Source organism: Phyllostomus discolor, chromosome 7 (genome assembly GCF_004126475.2).
Source record: "Phyllostomus discolor isolate MPI-MPIP mPhyDis1 chromosome 7, mPhyDis1.pri.v3, whole genome shotgun sequence".
NCBI lineage: Eukaryota > Metazoa > Chordata > Mammalia > Chiroptera > Phyllostomidae > Phyllostomus > Phyllostomus discolor.
The window spans coordinates 24,689,155-24,707,596 of NC_040909.2; the positions used below are offsets into that span (position 1 = coordinate 24,689,155).

Here is an 18,442-nt window from a genome sequence, read left to right on the forward strand (position 1 = left end):
ATATTTTACTTTTCTGCTCAATTAATAAACATGATCTGTAGAAATGAGACAAATACAACTGACAATGTTTAAAACAGAGCATGTTAAAATTGGTTAGTGCCCAAAACAAAACAACCTGATTGAAAATAGATGTTCTTTAGAAACACTGAAACCAGGGAACATTGATTGAAGGAAAATCAGACACAGAAATAGTCAGTGCAAAATAAAATTCACAATACTTAAAATCACACAAGGTAAACTTTGTTACTCATCAAAAATGAGGGAAGAATAAATCATGAAAGTTTAGTTCTCGAAAACTTAAATTAAGAAAATTGGACTTGGTAGAAATGTCTTCACAAAGGAAAACATCCTTTCTAATACGGGATTAAAAATGATTGATGAATTAAATCTTTGGTGTACTATTTTATGTAGAAAAGAACTGGTCTTGATAAAAATAATTCTAGTAAAAATTTAAAAGCAAATATAAAAAAATGGTTTAAACCTGTTATACAGGTATTTGCCCCATAAATTAAATTATAAAAATTAAGTTTTAATAAGCACCCTTTATATGAGAACTCAGAAATGTTGCCTTCATTCCAACAAGAGTGCTCGTATTACTCAACATACAATGGAAATGTCTTTAAGGGTCAAGAGAGTGAGGACAAATCACCCCTGGGGTTTGTTAAAATGAGAGAGATTCAAAATGGTAGGATCAACACATCTTCTACTCATCAAAACCAATTCAGCACTTGGTTTAATAGACTGATGTCTCTGAATACAGTTATTGACTCATAGAAAATAGAAAATTTTACTAAAATAATTCCATTAAGCTTGTGCCCAAAGATGTAATCCTCCACCTCTAAAGAATAAAAAGTGTTTGACTGACTACTTTGAATGAATACCAAATTCTAAAATTTGGCAGTGGCAATGAATTGCTGTCTCTCTCTCACTCTCTCTCACAACACACACTCACTATGGCCATACATTGTAAATAGTGGCTACTGTGACGCCACCTGCTTTAGCCATTCACCAAGCCTGTGAGAAATCACAGAGTTACATCTGCTCAGTTGTCAACAAAACAATACTGAATTATTCATTTAAGAATACCTAACACTTCAGAATCCTACTATACCATGATATTATTTTTGGGGTTTCTGAAAATATATTTGCATTGTTATGAACGAATGTTTTTGTATGAAAGATATAAAGCACTGTTGTGGAGCTAGGAATCACGTATCCTCACTTATGACATACTCAATATAAATCACATGCTAAATGCCTCTCTTTGAAATAATTTTATAGGTTATTCCTGAGTGATTCAGAGTCACTGCATATTCCAAAGCATGCCATTTCAGCCACAGAATAGCCTTGCAACCTGTAAACCTCAGCCAGTACATTTTTAAAGTGAATGAAATTAGCTAGTACTGAAACATGATTTTATGGGCTGATGATAAAATTAGAAATACCGCCCTCCTTTTGTGCATCACATTCAAAAAAGCCAATCTTGACAGAATTCCATTTTAAACTACAATAGAAAGGTAGCTAAAAATAAAGCTGTAATCCCTGACCATCAGCAGCAGGTTTTCAGTCAGGACTGCAGGCAGTTTGGGAACTGACTTCAATACTGTAAAAAAAAACACCCCAAAACCCCAAATCCATACCCACTCTTGGGAACAAAACCCGTTGCTGCAGTAATGATTTAGAGGAATCTGCTTGTCCACACGATGATAATGATGACAGCTAAGACAACAGAAACAGTGGCGGCAGCAGCGGATGATGTGCACGGAGCACTTGTATTATTTAATTCTCATAACAACCCGATAAAGTACCCAGTCCTATCTCCGTTTTGCACATGAGGAAGTAGCACCTTAGACAGGTAAGTAATCCATGTCAACTGACAGATGGAAAATAGTGGAGGCCAACTTTGAAGCCTGAACCAAGAACTCACATTCTTGAAAACTGTCATACAGCATCTTATCCTTTGAGACCAAAGACAGGTTCACAGGGAGCTGTCAATCTCAAGGTTAATTTTCAATATCTTTGTAAGGGGAAAAGGATATAGAGTTCAAAAGCTACATTAACTTTAACATCTGTCTTTAATATTTCAATGGAATGAACTTTCTGGTATTCAGTTTCTGCCAATCTGTTTAATTTTGGTGTAGAGGGCAGGGGCATGGACAGATATACCAGGATACGAATCCACCAGTTTTAGTTTGTTTATTCATTTAGTTTTCATCCTCACCTGAGAACATTATTTTCATTGCTTTTAGGGGAGAGAGAGGGAGGGAGGGAGGAGAGAGAGAGAGAGAGAGAGAGAGAGAGAGAGAGAGAGAGAGGGAGAGAAAGGGGCAGAGAGAGAGAAACATTGATGGGAGAGAAATGTGGATTGGTTGCGCTCTCATATGCACCCCAACAGGGGACAGAACCTGCAACCTGAGTATGGGCTCAGACTGGGAATCGAACCCATGGTCTACAGGACAACATTCCGACCAACTGAGCCACACCAGATAAGGCCAAATCCACCAGTTTTAAAAAGAGGGACTTCATAAGTAATTTCTGTCTTGAATGGAGTTCTGGGCTCTGAGTTTCTGAGGAAATAAAATTAGGTTTTGTCTTTGTCTTTCCTGACTAGTCTCAATGGCAAAGAATAAAAACAAAGTGACTCGCGTCCAAGTAAAGGAGATTTTATCAGTAAGGAGATTTTGGCTGTAGCCTCCATAGGGTCTTAGACTATGAGACACATTTTAATTATTTCTTCTGTTTGCAGCTAGTTGGAGAAACACTAAATACAATGAAAACACCCACACATTCACACATGACAAAAAAGAAGAGAAGTTATTGAAATTTTTATGCCAGATGTCTAATTAGTTTAGATAAAATGTTTAATTATCTTGTATTTCCCATTATGTGTTATGAATTATATTCATGTTTGTAAAAATCTCAAATGGGGAAAGTATCCCAGTGGAAATTCTTTAGAAATCTGATACCCCTTTACAAAAATATTCACAAAAGCAGCATAACAGAGGAAAACTTCTCATTAGTGCAAGTCTATAGTGCATGAGATCAGTTTCCCACAAATAGCAAGTATACTCCTTTCCATAGGATACCCAGCTGGACAAAATAGTTGGAAAATATCATGAAAAGAAGCATTTTCTACGTTTCTACCTTTTCAGTTTGTAAAAAAAATCCTAAAAGACTAGGTTAGCTAGGTCACACCTTTTCTGGTCTTTGTTGTTTTGGGGGATTATATCAGCATATCTCAACCAGAATTCCAACCATTATTTTGGTCTTATCCCCTTCTTCACTCACTCTGTCTCAGGGGTGGCAAATTGGTGACCTATGTATGTGCTTAATCAGGCCCACAGTAATTTTGTTTGGATCTTATACTATGCTTTTCAAGTTCTGAATGATTTGCCAATGTTTAAATGTCAGAGATATTTACCAAAAAATATCTCAATTTCCCCCAAAATTCCAATTCCTAAGTTCTCTAGAAAAATCAGATGGGTTCACATTTTATCTATACCAGTGCTAGAGTTGGGTCATGGTTGGTTCTTTCACTCTCCACTTTTTTTTAGACCTTAATTTCACTAACCTTTACTTTGATGGCTGTCCTGCTTCATCCCTGAACACTATGCTCTTTCTCCTCTGGGCTTTTATTTTGTGACCCTAGCTGTTCAAGAATTCCTACTTTAATCAAATCCATCTCATCCACTCACCCTTCCTCATGCACATTGTGATGTTTTCTCCTTCCATGCATTTATTCACACTGTGCCCCTCACCTAAATGTTCTCTGGAGTGAATCTTCCTCCAAAATACGACTCACATTTTGAAACCCAGTTCAATGGTTTCAAGAACCATTGAAACCATTCGCTTCATCTCTGAAGAAATGTTATCTTCACAGAGATTCATTTAGAATCACATTTACTTTCCAATGTTTAAAAAGTGATAATTTTTGTGTATTTTTGTATCCACCTCTCGACTTTCTAACAATACAGTACACTTCTAGAAGGCAGGCTCTGAATTATAATTCTTTGTATTGCTTGTAACATTGTCCTTCTTAGGGCCTCATAAAGTATTTATTTTATAGTAAATACTGGAAACCTTGTAGGCTTTAAATGCAACAATCTCAATGACTCAGTTCTCTTTCTGTTCTATTCTTTCTCTGTATAGTCTCTGAGGAAAATAATCTGCAGTTCATTAAATTGCCACCTATTTTAAAAGAATTACTATGATTAATATAGTAACTAGAAAAAATAATTGTATATTAAGTACATTTAGTGATGTCTTCTTAAGACAGCAGCATAATTTATTTTCCTGTTAATTGAACAATTCTGTTTGAAGAGTTGGAGATTTGAAGTTTTACGTCTAAATGCTATTCCCACATAAAGGCATTCCAAGTGCAAATAATATCCGAAGTAATTAACCCATATTCAATTGGCCTTTTATGGGTTGAATTACAACCATTCTTATATTTCACACAAAACATGTAACAAAATCACACTGGAATTTAGGTTATTTTTTGGGGGGGGTCAGAAATTGGTACTATCCTTCTGACAAGGTTATGAACTTACACACACACACACACACACACACACACACTTTCAAAAGAGGAAGTGAAATCTCCATGTGTGAAAGTAAGATGAACAATGAATGTAATTAGAAATCAATAATGAAGAGTTAACTTCAAAGTCCCATATAGACCGAATAACAATTTTTAAATATTTCAACACTTAAAATATATAACATTACATAGATTATTTAGGAAAAATGGAACTGAGAATTAGTGAGCTAAGTGTCTAATTCATCAAAGAGGAAACTAGAGTGTCCCCCAAACTTATGAAAATATGTTCTACCTTACTTACCCAGGGAGGTGGAAATTAACGTAAAAATTAGACACTATTTAATACCCTCCACTCTTCCCCCTACCCACATCCAATTTTCACAAGTTTAAAAACATTGGTAACAATTGTCGGTGAAAATTTGGGGAAAGAGCTGGCAGTATACATAATAGTGCCAAATAAGAAATTGATACAACTGTTTTAGAGAGTAATTTAGCAAAATATGTTAACTTAGCAGATATGCCCTTTGAGCAAGTGCACATATATTTTGCCTAGAGAAATTCTTACACATGTGCACAACGAAACTTGTATTTGGTGGCTGACTGTTCACTAATTATAATAATGAGAGGTGCAAAGCAATTGAGAAATGGACAAATCAATTAAAAGGATGAGTAAACTGGCTTATTGTATAATTCTATTAAACAGATAAAAATAAATATATAAATATATCTATTATTACAAATGTCTTTTTTTAAAAAAAATGAAAGCTTTGCAAGAATGTAAAAAGTTACAAAGGAAGCAAGCAATCCCAGACTCAGTATAAACTATCTGTGTGACCTAGGACAAGTTGTTTAATCTATATGTCTCAGTTTTCTAAGTATTGGGATAATAGTTCTGGGCTCATAGAATTATGGCAGGATTAAATGAATTAATCCATGTACCATACCTAGAACAGTGCCTGGCACTGAGAAAGCACTGTGTATGCCTGCTATTATTATCATTACTACTGCTACGACTATGACTACTACCTCTACTCTTACTACTTCCACTTGTAATGATTTATGTGGAAGTTAAAGAAACACAATAACAACACATTATTTTACTAATACATGTGTGCAGTAAAAATAGCATCTAAGAAAATCTTATGCACCAACTTTAGAATAGTAAGGAGGAAAGGAGGAGGAAGTAAGTGGGAATTATATTGCATTGGGGCTTTGGCTTTATCTGCAATATTGTATTGATTTGAAAAGCAGAAATTAAGCAAATGTAGCAAAAGGTTTAAAGAGATATAATTTCCAGAGGGGCTCTATTGTATTCATCTGAAAGCTTTTTTTTGCATATTAAAAATGTTTCATAATTTAAAAAGGAAGATCCCAAGAAATAAACTTTCCAAACTTATTATCATTGTTGTAAAATGGGGTTGAAAGGATCTGCCTCACAAGATTTCAATGAAGATCAGAAGAGAAAAGGCACACAAATATACTGTATTAAGTGCTGCACCATGCATGTAGTTTGTGCTTAATAGGTGTAAGCTAAATATTTATCTGATATACATAAATTACTTTAAAAAATGTAAATAAAACATAAATTTACAAGTTATTCTGTTATTCATTGAATTTATTTCCACTCTATGTGTGTGTGAATATAAGTTTTTGTCCTAAATAGCAATATAGAAATTGAATCCTCAGTTCTTTACTTGAAATAACCTAAGCTTTTCCCCATGTCATTTAATATTCATTATAATCATGGTGCTTAAGGATCTATTATTTCTTACATTTGTGTTTTCTTGAGATCCTTTTATTCCTGTCCTTTTCTCTGTGTTCCCTAGTTTGTGATTTATAAGATACATGTGCTATTTTAAATTCTAGTTGATGGTGATATTTAAGTTTTCAAAAGCTCATTAAATTTATAGTTTTCTACTTATTAGTCAATATTGAGAGTTTCCTATACCATTTTAGTACCTCCTTTCTCTACCTTTATCTCAAAGATGGGAAATTTTATATAATTTAAAGGCTCTGATATTCTTGGTTGGAATAAGAAATTCCTGGGCCTGACAGAACTACCCTTCTGTTTTGAAGCTGTCAGTGCAATAGCGGGCAGATTGTTCCATTTTCTTGGATACCTTCCCTCTCTGAATCAAAGGGCATAGTGTGACTGTGTGATAAAGAACTTCCATTAGTGTGGGTCTCTCAAAAAACTCAAGTTTTTCTGTTGATTATACCTAAAAATCCAATCCTATTTACTTGCCTTTTAGTGGAAATTGCTTTCATTTCTTGTAATAATAGATCAATGGTTGATCCTAATTTTCAGTGATGGCTAAGATGTGACACGATGTCTTTATTCTGCCTTTCATATGAATGTTAGTGGGCAGATGGGACAGGCCTCATTGAGGGTTGCTATTAAGGGACACTCTTATCTGGATCCAATATTCTAAAATCTACTGAGGGAGGGAAACAGGTGAAGAAAAGAAACTAACTTAAAAATATGGACATTCTGATTGTTTTCCATGGAACTCACATTTTATTTTCTATTATTTCTTTAAAATGTTATTTTTACTCTTCAGCACTGGAAATTAAAATACATTATGTTTGGGTTTGTGGAAAGAAATATATAAACTAAAACGTAATTTTTAGAAAGACCTATCAAGTCAAGCCTACTCCATCTTTGAAACATGGGCCAGAAGTCATAAAAACCAGTTTGCATATTGTTGGAAGTAGGATTACATATTTCCATCTTCAGAAATACCTTAGAGTAAAATTAAAAGTCTTTTCTCTATCTCTTTTTTCACATAAAAATAAATATAGGTTGATGTCCTGAAGATTCTGGAGATCCTTTGTTCTGACCACCTCATTTTTCACAGAAGAAATATGAAGTCGGAGCCAGGATTAAGTTGTTAAATTCATGACTCCTAGTCCACTGTTCATGATGCTTCATCAAGAAAAAGCAATTAAGTAATATTACAAGTTTAGAATATATTCTTTCTAGGGTTCTTTCTTACACTAATATGCTATGAATCTGTGAACCAAGGTTGCCTTGAATAGAGAGGAACTCGACTACAGCCACCTCAATTGCACCAGGTCATTGAGTATAAAGGTTGATAAAAAGTGTTAAAGATACTTTGTGAAGAGACACCAGCTGAGCTAACTAGAACACTATGTAAATAACAGAATTCTTAAGATATGAGGAAGTCAGCTTTGCTTCTCACTGTCCTTTAGAAATTAAATCAGAAATAAAATGTTGAATATTTTAAACACAAGTTTCTATATCCCTGCTAGAGAGTGGCATTGCTTTTTCTCAATTTTCATTTCTTAAAAGATTCATGTAAAGTGAAATTATTTATTGAACTTGTTTGCATCATAAAATTGGAAGTAAATGGTTGTGGCTAAAATCCCCCAATTATTAAGAAATTTATGAAAAAGTGGATTAAACAAAAAAGATTTCATGGTATGTATATTATTGTGCAGAAAACAATTACATCCTAATGGTACAAAACCTGGAACGAGCAGAAAGATTAAAAAATGTTCTATTGATGAGTTAGGGCAACAATGACTCAATTTTTAACTCGATGAAAAACATGTCAACAGACTAAGGTATTATTTCTTCAACATACCTATGTTTTAAGTGTAAGGAATTGTTAATTAGTAAATCCTCTCCAAGTTGAAAACAATCTTGGTGATCATGTAGCTCTGGGATGCTTTTCTTTGTTTTGGTTACCAGGAGCCCGTGAAAGAACATCATGGAATACACAAACTACCTACAAACTTATGCAAACTATTTTTATGTGGGTATACGAATGTATCATCAGAGATCTACAGCTCCCATTCATTTTTCAAAAGAGCTGACTCAAGGGTTGAAACTCACTAAGAATTGGTCAAGCATCTCATTTCGAAAACAAATATGGTTTGATAAAATTTCCTAGGTCATGTTCCTAGGTCATGTACCTAATTAGTTGGAAGACTCTGGTTAGAATTGAGGATCCCAACTTTTACTATGAAATATATTTTTGAGGGCCATGATTTCAGTTTGGTTTGATTCTCTGGAGTACCAAGCATCAAAAACAATGTTTGTTAGCGATTTATAAGTTATATTTTCAGTAAAGTCTTCTGGTGGAGTTAGAGCAAATATTTGATAAAATAAATAATTTTCTCAAACCAGTAGCCAAAGGGGCATAGACTTAGATAAGTCGGGGAGAAATTTATTAATACTTTAGGTTATATGATTGCTTTTCTAAATATACTCAAAGAAACTAATTAAAATTTATCAGGTACATATTTGAGATATCTATAAAGTATTATTTTCAAGTCCCTAGATTTTCTTATACCAATAACTGGAACAAAGTTAATAGAAAATGGATACCAATCCTATAAGCACACAAATGTACTGTACTCAGAAATAAAATTAATGATAAAATTACACAGCTTATATTTTTTAAAATTCAAATAAATGGAGACAAATAACATAACCTTGGATGGCAAAAATACCTTCATGTTATAAAAGCATTCATTTCCCAAAAATTAATACCTGAAATGAATGCCAATTTAAAAAGCCATTTAGATTTGGTGGGGAGGGATTTTTTTCTTATGTTGATCTACATGAGTAAATTGACTAGAATGGCATCATTCCATTTCCTGTACCCAAATTGAAACAGTACAATAATTATAATTCTGCAGTATTAGTATAACATTAGACAGCCAGTGAAGAAAAATGAAACCTAGTAACAGTCTAGTATGTCTAATAATTAAGTATGATTAAAATGCCATATGTAATTATTGGTAATAAATGGATTATATAATGATACTGGAAAACTAATAAGGCATTTAAAATATATACATGCATGTGTACATACAACCATAAGTTAGATCTAAGCCTCAATCAGCTTAGATCTAACTCAAACTCCCCCAGTCACCAAAAGTAAACCTCTTTTCTCTTTTCTTGGATGTTCACATTACCTTGTGGGCCACCCTAAAATTAGTGTTTTCTGTGTGAGATAGGTCTCCATCATTGAGCTTATTTAAGAACGGAAGCATTTGGAACTCCCTGAACTGAAAAGCTATTACTGTCTCTAAATTTAACAGCCAGACAACTCAGGAAATGACTGTGAGAAGAATGTAGATATTTTCATTTTTTGATTAAGTTTCTCATGGTTGATATAAATGAAAAAAATGTATTCATGTGCCAACATTTCAGGTTAATTTATGCAGAATTATGTAACAGTTGGAAAATTTCCCTTAAACTCCTATGTGTAAAGGAAACACAAAATTTTACAAGTTATACTATAAATATCCAGTCCTTAAAAATTATACTTGTATTTATCCAGAACAAATATCACAAATTGTTAAAGTATGCTTAATGTAGAAAGTTTGCGTTATAATAGCTTTCTTTTTCTTAAAAAAATTGGAAGGATTTTTTATATTAACTTGCTACCTAAAATACAAATGATCATTTTCTTATGATTTAGAATATTGTAATGATTGGCTATAGGCCAGTTGCCTAATGATTTACTATTACTACCCCTGTATCAGATATGTCAAGATATGATCACGCATTACTTATCTACACATTTCTGCAGACTTGCTGGTTATTTTAAACAGTAAACCTATTTGAAAGCTTAATCCGTTAATTTTTTAAAAAATTGTATGGTCGTTCCAGAAAACTTTCTCAAAAGGAATCTCTTGTATCAGGGATCTTCTCCTTGCCCCCCCACCCCACCCCGCAAAAAAAAAAATGAAAAGAAAAAGAAAAAAGTGACAAATTGACCATCAGAGACTATACTTTATAGGCTTATCTCTCACTTCCTCCAAATTCTAGACAATCTTCCTTTTCACTTAAAAAAATGGAAAATGCAACAAATGTAAGCCCTTACCAACTTCCCATTTCAGAAGGCTGTTGTCTTCCCTTTCCATTTTTCCAATGACATACCAGATACATGCCATCCAGTGTGCAAGAAGCGCGAACATGGACATAAGCAGAGTCAGCACAATTGTGCTATGTTGGGAATAACGGTCTAGCTTCTGCAGGAGACGCAAAAGACGCAGCAGGCGCACGGTCTTCAGGAGATGCACCAGAGACACCTGTGGTAGGAGACAGTGCAACACAACTTGGCTCATGGGTTCACGCAGTGCTGTGGCAGGTACTTCAACTTACAGCCACTCGGGAGAGTTCTAGAATTTAAGTATAATCATGATTCCTTTTGTATGACCACTTCTAAGTTATCTCTTGACATATTATATTGGGAGGTGATAAGATAAAGAAGGACAAGACAATTTTTTTCTTTGAGTAAATATTATGTTCCTTAATTAAGATTTAGCTATATTTTCCTACCTATATGATTGAATATAATTTTATATATTCTGATACACAACCTAAACACGTTATGATATCAGGATTGTACATAAGACATCTCATACCCTAACACATTTTTCTTTCAATCCCACTTTCCCGTTCTTTGTGTAAGGGGATTCTTTTCTAAATAATTATTTATTGATTTTTTGAGAGGGGGAGAGAGAAACACCATTTTGTTGTTCCACTTATTCATGCATTCATTGGTTGATTCTTGTATGTGCCCTGACCAGGGATCAAACCCACAATTTTGGTGTCAGAATGATGCTCTACCCAACTGAGCTACCTAGCCAGGGCTGTAAAGAAATTCTTTATAACAATAATTTGTATAGCCTGAAGTAAAATCCTTTAAATTGCTAATAAAAGTAACCTAGAATTTTGAAAAATAGTTAGAACCTTAACACTTGATTAAGTTCTGCTCATAAGTACAGTATCTTGCCTCATGTGCTATACCATCTTCCTTCTGATATTATCAATAAAGAAAATGCTTGCTTCAACCAAAATCAAATGGAAAATTTAAAGAACATTTCCTAGGTCCTGTCTTTGCATGCATTAAAGCAATGGACCTGTACCTAAAAGTTATTTTCCTGACTTTAGGGCCCAACTGAAAAAGGCACACCACTGGTATTCACCAGAATAGTTAATGTCACTTTTAACAACGCCTGTAGTTTACTAACATATACTCCTTTCATACCCTCAGAGGGTCTCAAAGAGCATTCTAAAATACAAAAGTGAAACATTCACTCATGCAAACAGAGTGTGACAAATTCTTTGACCTTTTCTAATTTTTGGTGCGGGTCGGGGTGGGCAATAACCAGAGAAAAAGGAGGTGGTTTGTATGACTAGACCAAAGAACAATTTTTCCTTCAGAGAGAACATCTTTTGGAATTTTGCCTTTGTAATTAGCTGGAGTCGGTCAACTTCTAGCTTCTTCTACCACTAGCCATCTTCCTTTATCTCTAAGAAAAACACACCAAATCAATGCCTGACAGATAGTGAGTGCTCAATAAATATTTAAGTGTGTGGATGGATAAGTTATTAAGATGCAAATACTCCATAATTAGTATAACAATAGATATTTGGTAAAAGCATTTCCCTTGTAATCTTGTAAATTATTCTATACTGAAATATAACAAAATCATAAGGTCAGTTGAGGAACTTGCCAGCTAGCTGTACTCTTTTACTTCTTTTTGTCATTCTTTTGTGATGTATTATTTTCTTCTTCACAACTAGTTCTCACCTATCCCTCCTCTGGCTGTTTGTAAGCTGGGTGATTATATGGTAGGACTTCACACTTCCAACTCTGTATCACAGAAGAATTACTAGGGGTGGAGTTTATTTTATGGGTTGAAAATTCGATAGAGAGATGACAATTTCATAACCAAAATAAAACCTGGAAAAAAAGTCCCAGATGGAGGAAGCCATCTGCTGTGAACAGAATTGTATCTCTCCATACATCGTATGCTGAAGCCCTAACACTTAAGGTGATGGTATTTGGAGATGGGACTTCGGTGCCGGGTTTGGAGGTAATCTGGTTTAAGTGAAATCATGAGGGTGGGGTCCTCCTGATGGGATTAGTGCTCTTATAAAAAGAGACCAGACAGTGCTCTCCCATGTCTTCCCATGTTCTCCCGTGCTCTCCTATGCTCTCTCATACTCTTTCTCCCTCTGCTCTCTCTTCCTCTCTTCTTTCCTTCCCCTTGCCATGTGAGGACACAGCAAGAAGACAGCTGTCTATAATCCAGGAAGAGGACTCTCACAAGAAACAGATTGGCTGGGACCTTGATCTGAGACTCCCTAGCCCTCAGAACTGTGAGAAATAAACTTCTGTTGTTTAAGCCACTCAGTTTATAATATTTTATTATAGCAACCTGAGCAAACTAAGATGCCATCTGCACATGTAATATTGATGCAGGTAATCTCCCATTTTTTTCTGACCAGAAAGGGGATACTTGAGGAAGAATGTGGTACTGTCCTTACATGAGGACAATAGCCATTTGTCAAGACAAAGAACAGGGTATATCCTGGGGCTTCAGGGTAAGGCAGCCCTAATGATTTTGCTGGTACTTAAAAAAAATTATACCTTACTCCCATTGGAATCAAGAACTTCCCGCTATAAATGTGAATTTTGGATCCTGATGAATAATGGAAAAAAGAGGTATATTTGATTTAAGTGAAAATAAATAATCTGAAAAAAAGGAAAGGATCACTTTTATGCTTGGGATGTTGTACTGAATTTTTTACTGATGAGGATTATAAGCTACTTGTAGACAGGCACAAGAGTGATTCATTCACTCACTCATTCATTCATTCATTCACTCATTCAACCCCCCTATCAAATGACAACTTCTTCTGTTTCAAGTGGCCATGAATATCTCTGGGCTTTCAACTAGGGAGGAGAAAGAGACAGAGAGGAGGAAGAGGAACAGAGTGAGGAAACGAGAGAGGGAGGGTGGGGAGGAGGGGGAGAGAGAGACAAAGAGAGAGAGGAACTAATTAACATGTACTGAGGTCTTTCTAGATGTTAGACACTCAGCAAGATGTTTTATAGAAATGTTGCCTTTTTTAGGCTGCTTGGAAATCCTGAAAGAATTTTTATGCTTATTTTAGACCAAATTTGATAATTATCCCAAGGAAGTCACTCAGATGGGATAAGTGATAAACTAGGGTTTGTACTTTTGCTGTTTTTCACTCTATCATACTTTCTATGTCTCATTCATAATTTTTTCTCTCATAGTGCCTTTCAAAGTGACTTGTACATAGTAAGTTTTAATAAATAAATGTGTGAGCTATATATAAAACATTTGCTAAGAGAATTGTGGACAGAACCAAAGTGAAAACTATTTTTCAATATCATCTGTGGAGACGCAATAACTGGACACATTTTAGATTTGAGAGACATCTTTCTTTCTTTCTTTCTTTCTTTCTAGTGTAATAAAGACATAACATAAATTATTCCTTATAACTTATGTTTTCTGGGAAGTAAATATAATATGTTGAACAAACTTTTATGTTCAAATAGAATATTTCAACCTGACTAATTTATTTGGGGAAATATCAAATTTATGTAGCAATGAGTTAAATAGTTATATGCTTACTCTTGTGAAAAGCAGAAAAATTATCACTGAAGAGAAAATGATTCCTTCTTTCCTCTTTCTTCCTGATTTAGATGTTGATCTAAGACTTGCATTCTTTATACACTGTTTGTGCCAGATTTTGTAAGTGAGAATAAATAAAGGGAGCAGGAGTGCAGAGAAAGTATATAGGTATTTAAAATTCATCAAAATATGAGAATTAAATTTTCCAAAAATCTTTTATTTGTGTTAATTTTAGTCAATGCAGATGTTGATATATAAATATGTTATATATTTTTATTTTATATACTTTATAATCTAATTATGTAATATATGTAAAATTATCCTATTTGTCTAGTGTCCAAAAAGACATGGAATATAAAAAATATTATGAGTATTTAGTAGCAAAGAAGCAAATTAACTTATTGCACAGTCTATTAAACACCATTGATTTAACAATTCTTCGGGAGAATTTGGGAAATTTTTTTTAGCATGTTGTAAATTATATACCCCTTTTGGATTTTTTTGCATTCTTGCAAAAGCCTGGTTTAAATCATTATACTTTCATTAAAACACATTTATCTAGTCCAATTCAATCTTAAAAAGCACTTCAAGAAGCCTGGATAACAATTCAATGTAACACTGATTGGTAATTGATATTAAATTTCTCCCCAGTGCTTTCCTTTCAGTTGAATTATAAACCTCTTAAAAATGTTACCACTCTCAACTTCCCAACTTAAAAAAAAGAGAGAGAGAAAAAAAGAAAAAAATGCTACTGTACAGGAAATTGACAAATGACAAACATGTATGATATAGTCAGGATTACAGTTCAATCTTCATTCTGAAGTTAATATTGCTTGTATTTGAAATGTTGATCACTTTGTTTAATAATGAAAACTATGCTTTTACATTCTTGATAGAGAGTATTGTTTTTATAGGAGGTTGTCATCTGCATAGGAAATAGGCTTAATCAGAATTAATGTTTAATAAAATTTTTCCTGTTAAAATTGGTCACGCTAGCAGCAAATTGCATTACTGGTTCAAAAACACCATTATACCTTTCCAAAACTCTTTCTATTTTTAAGGGAGCACTTAACCTTGTAAGGGTATCAATCATTAAATAGCCCAGATTGCTATTACTATAAGTAGGCATACTTTTTTCTCCCCCTGTGAGGAGACACGAGGATAAAGGTTCAGATGAAGAAAGACAGATTATAAATATTAATAACAATTCAAAAGGACTCTCAAGTTTATGTCAGCCATTGTGTCATTTAGGTTTCTGAGTCATGCAACATTTTTACAAAGACTTCCAAAAAATGGTTCAATTCTCTTACTTTAATTTTAGCATTTTTCTCTATCTTGATTGGTCTCTGTTTGTTTTGCCAATGAATAATAAAATACTTAAGAAGTCAGTAAAAGGTCATAAAAGTAGGAAACCTTCTACCTCTCCACCAACCTCCAGAGGCAAAGATCTGCCTAAGTAATATAAAGTTATGCTATATTTCTATAGATGGTTTCCTTATCAAACCATTTGTTTAGTGAGTCTGTCTTGATGATAAATTTGGACTTCTTTGTATATCTTTGTTCTACATATGTATTTAAATAAGTCGAAACAGGTAATGTGAATTTCAAATGGAAGTGCCTTTCTCAAGTGGAGAATCTGGCCTGCATATCATTGGGCACCTTGTCATCTTTATTAAAAAGGACATTAAGTCCTGGTTCCCAAATTCCCACAAATATGTGAAGCCTGAACATATAAAAAATAAACATAGGGATAAAACCAACCTTCAAAGAGTCATGTGCAAAGGAGCCCTTTTCTTTACTCACCACGGTGACGTTGAAAGCATACAGGAGATCAAAAGGAAGAGCAGCGATTAAATCAATGATAAACCAGGTTGTGACATAGTGGATGCAAATTGATCTTGCTTCAAAGATAACTTGGCCAGACTTGCTGACATAGGTCGTTCGGAAATTTAAAATAATGTCTGTATGGGGAAAAAAGATAGAGAAAGAGAGGGAAGGAAGAGAAAGTAAAAAGCAAAGAAAAAAGGAAGGTGGAAGGAAGAAAGGGAGGCAGGCATGGAAGAAGGGAAGAAGAAAGAAAATTGTATAAAATTAAGTAAAATTAGACAAATGGTAACCACTTTACCTATTTCAGATTGAAACATCCAAAATACTCTTCTTGACAGATCCAGCTCAACTTAACAAACAGGTATTAAGAAGGGTGAAAAAAGTAATATTTTCTGAGCACTTAATACAAATATATTCCAGACACAATGAAAGGAATGCTAAGCTCTGAGTTACAGAATAGTTAGATGAATTAAAATACACTTTCCACCTAATTTAAACCAATAAAAATGAATGGAATAGTGTTGTATGAGGCTAAAAATTTATTGATATAATGAATATGATAGTGACAATGATAAAATATATAATAATATTTACTTTGTATATGTACACCATTTTTAATTTTTGCTTTATATTCACATTTGTGGAAGGCAGAATTCTAAGATGATTCCCCAGGATCCTCAACCCTGTATTACCTCTTTCCTTTGAGTGAGGGTGAAACCCGTAAGCATTATGAGATATGAAGCCATGATCCTGCTGCAGCATAAGGCTAAAGGGTGGCCTAACCTGATCAGATAAACTTCAGTTGATGGGAAGGGATTAGAAGCCAGGGAGAAATGCTCTTGTTGGCCTGGAAGAAGGTAATTGCCATATTGTAAAAAGGGCCACGTGTCAGAGAACAGCAGGCAGTCTCTGGTTGCTGAAAACAGCCCCCTCCTTACATCAAGTGAGAAATGGGACCCTCAGTCTTACAACCATAAGGAAATGAATTCTTTCATTAGACTCATGAGCTTGGAAGAGGATTCTGAGCTCCAGAAAGAACACAGATTAGCTGACACCTTGATTTCAGCCTTGTGAGGCCCTGAGCAGAGCATTCAGCTAAGCCATACCTGGACTTCTGACCTACAGAAATTATGAGATAATAATCGGGTGCTGTTTAAGACATTAAGTTTGTGATGATTTTCTCTGCAGCAATAACAAACTAATACAACATTTACTATGTCACTTGATTCCCCTTATAGCCTTATGAGGTGAAATACAGGAATTATGATGAGGCAGATTACAATTATATGTTACAGATAATACATATGTTCTTAGCATGAGGCCAGTACTGTTCTAGGCCCTTTGGAAATGTAAATCTCCTTGACTTCTTACACCAAAGCCAAGAGGTAGGCACTTTCATTAGCCCTTTTATAGATAACAAAAATCAGACACGTAAGAGGTCCGGTGATTTGCTCGGGGTCACACAGATGATGAAACTAATGCACAGGATTAACTTCTTCTCAGTTAGTTAGTGACCATTCAAATCCAAAACTCAAATCCAAGCCTCCAAAATTCTGATTCAGCACTTTGTGTTTTAGTGTTTTAAGAGGGACCAATCACATCATAGGTCAGGAAGCAATTCCATTTTGACTCAAAAAACCACAACCCCCCCCCAAAAAAACCCCTGAAACACAAAAACAATAATTGCTCTAGTTTATTGTGAATGACCTAACTTTTAAAAATAGCAGTATTAGAAAATATTTTTTGCCTAAAAATAAAATTATCAAAATACTTCCATTGTTAATATTGAGAATAAGAAAGGTTGAAGCTAGTGGATAAACCACCCAAAAAGGTTTGAAAATAATGCTGCAGTGATTCCCACTGCAGACTAAAAGCACCATCATGGCCAAGTGCCAGACCATCGCTGAAACATGGCCACACAAGGGGCACTGTGGGATGCCATGAGGTTGTCATGTAGCATGTGAACTTTTTATTTTTTTCCTTTAACTTTCTAGGCTTACATATTTCTGCATTGGCAGAGCAGTTTGACAAGTCAGACCACCAGCTGTTGAAATAAAGCAGAAATATCAACTTAATGGTTTCCAAAAGAAAGCTCAGGTTAGACATTTAGGTTTTCATCTTCTGAGTGAAAAATCCAAAGAGTTGTTTACCAAACTTGGGTTTCTACAACACATGCTAAGGTAAGTCTACAACTTCGTTGTAAAATTGAGGGGATAAATTCCTAGCGTATTTACTACCTGATCACCAGGTTTGCCACATATTTCACAGAAAACCCACTGTCACCATTAACTCCCCTGAATGGAGGAAGGAATGAATTGATTGGCCTTTGGTTGATTGATGTAGCAAACATTTATAAAGTTATGCGGTTAATCATGTGATTTACTAAAGAGCAAAAGAGAGGTGCACATTTCTGAATAGAAAAAATATTTTCTTGAATGAATCATTATGAAGTATTAGTTTAGAAAGCTCTAAAAAATAATCTGTTGCTCAAATGAGTTAATTAGGTAAATGAAGATATGCTAATTTTAGATTTCAAAAGAAGTCATTAAAAGACTTTTATACACAAATAGTGATAACAGTAAAAAGCTATTTTTTTAAAAATCTACAGATACAAATCCATTTTTGAAATATGGGAATATT

The 18,442-nt window shown here is 34.3% G+C and overlaps 1 protein-coding gene across 1 annotated transcript in view; it reads right to left on the bottom strand.

The window, feature by feature from the left end:
* The window catches only part of KCNH8 (potassium voltage-gated channel subfamily H member 8), a 279,545-nt gene that overhangs the window by 77,945 nt on the left and 183,158 nt on the right, over positions 1-18,442 (bottom strand). The window contains 2 exon segments of the mRNA XM_028518251.2: positions 10,402-10,609; positions 15,779-15,936. Coding sequence (XP_028374052.1) covers positions 10,402-10,609; positions 15,779-15,936 — 366 coding nt within the window.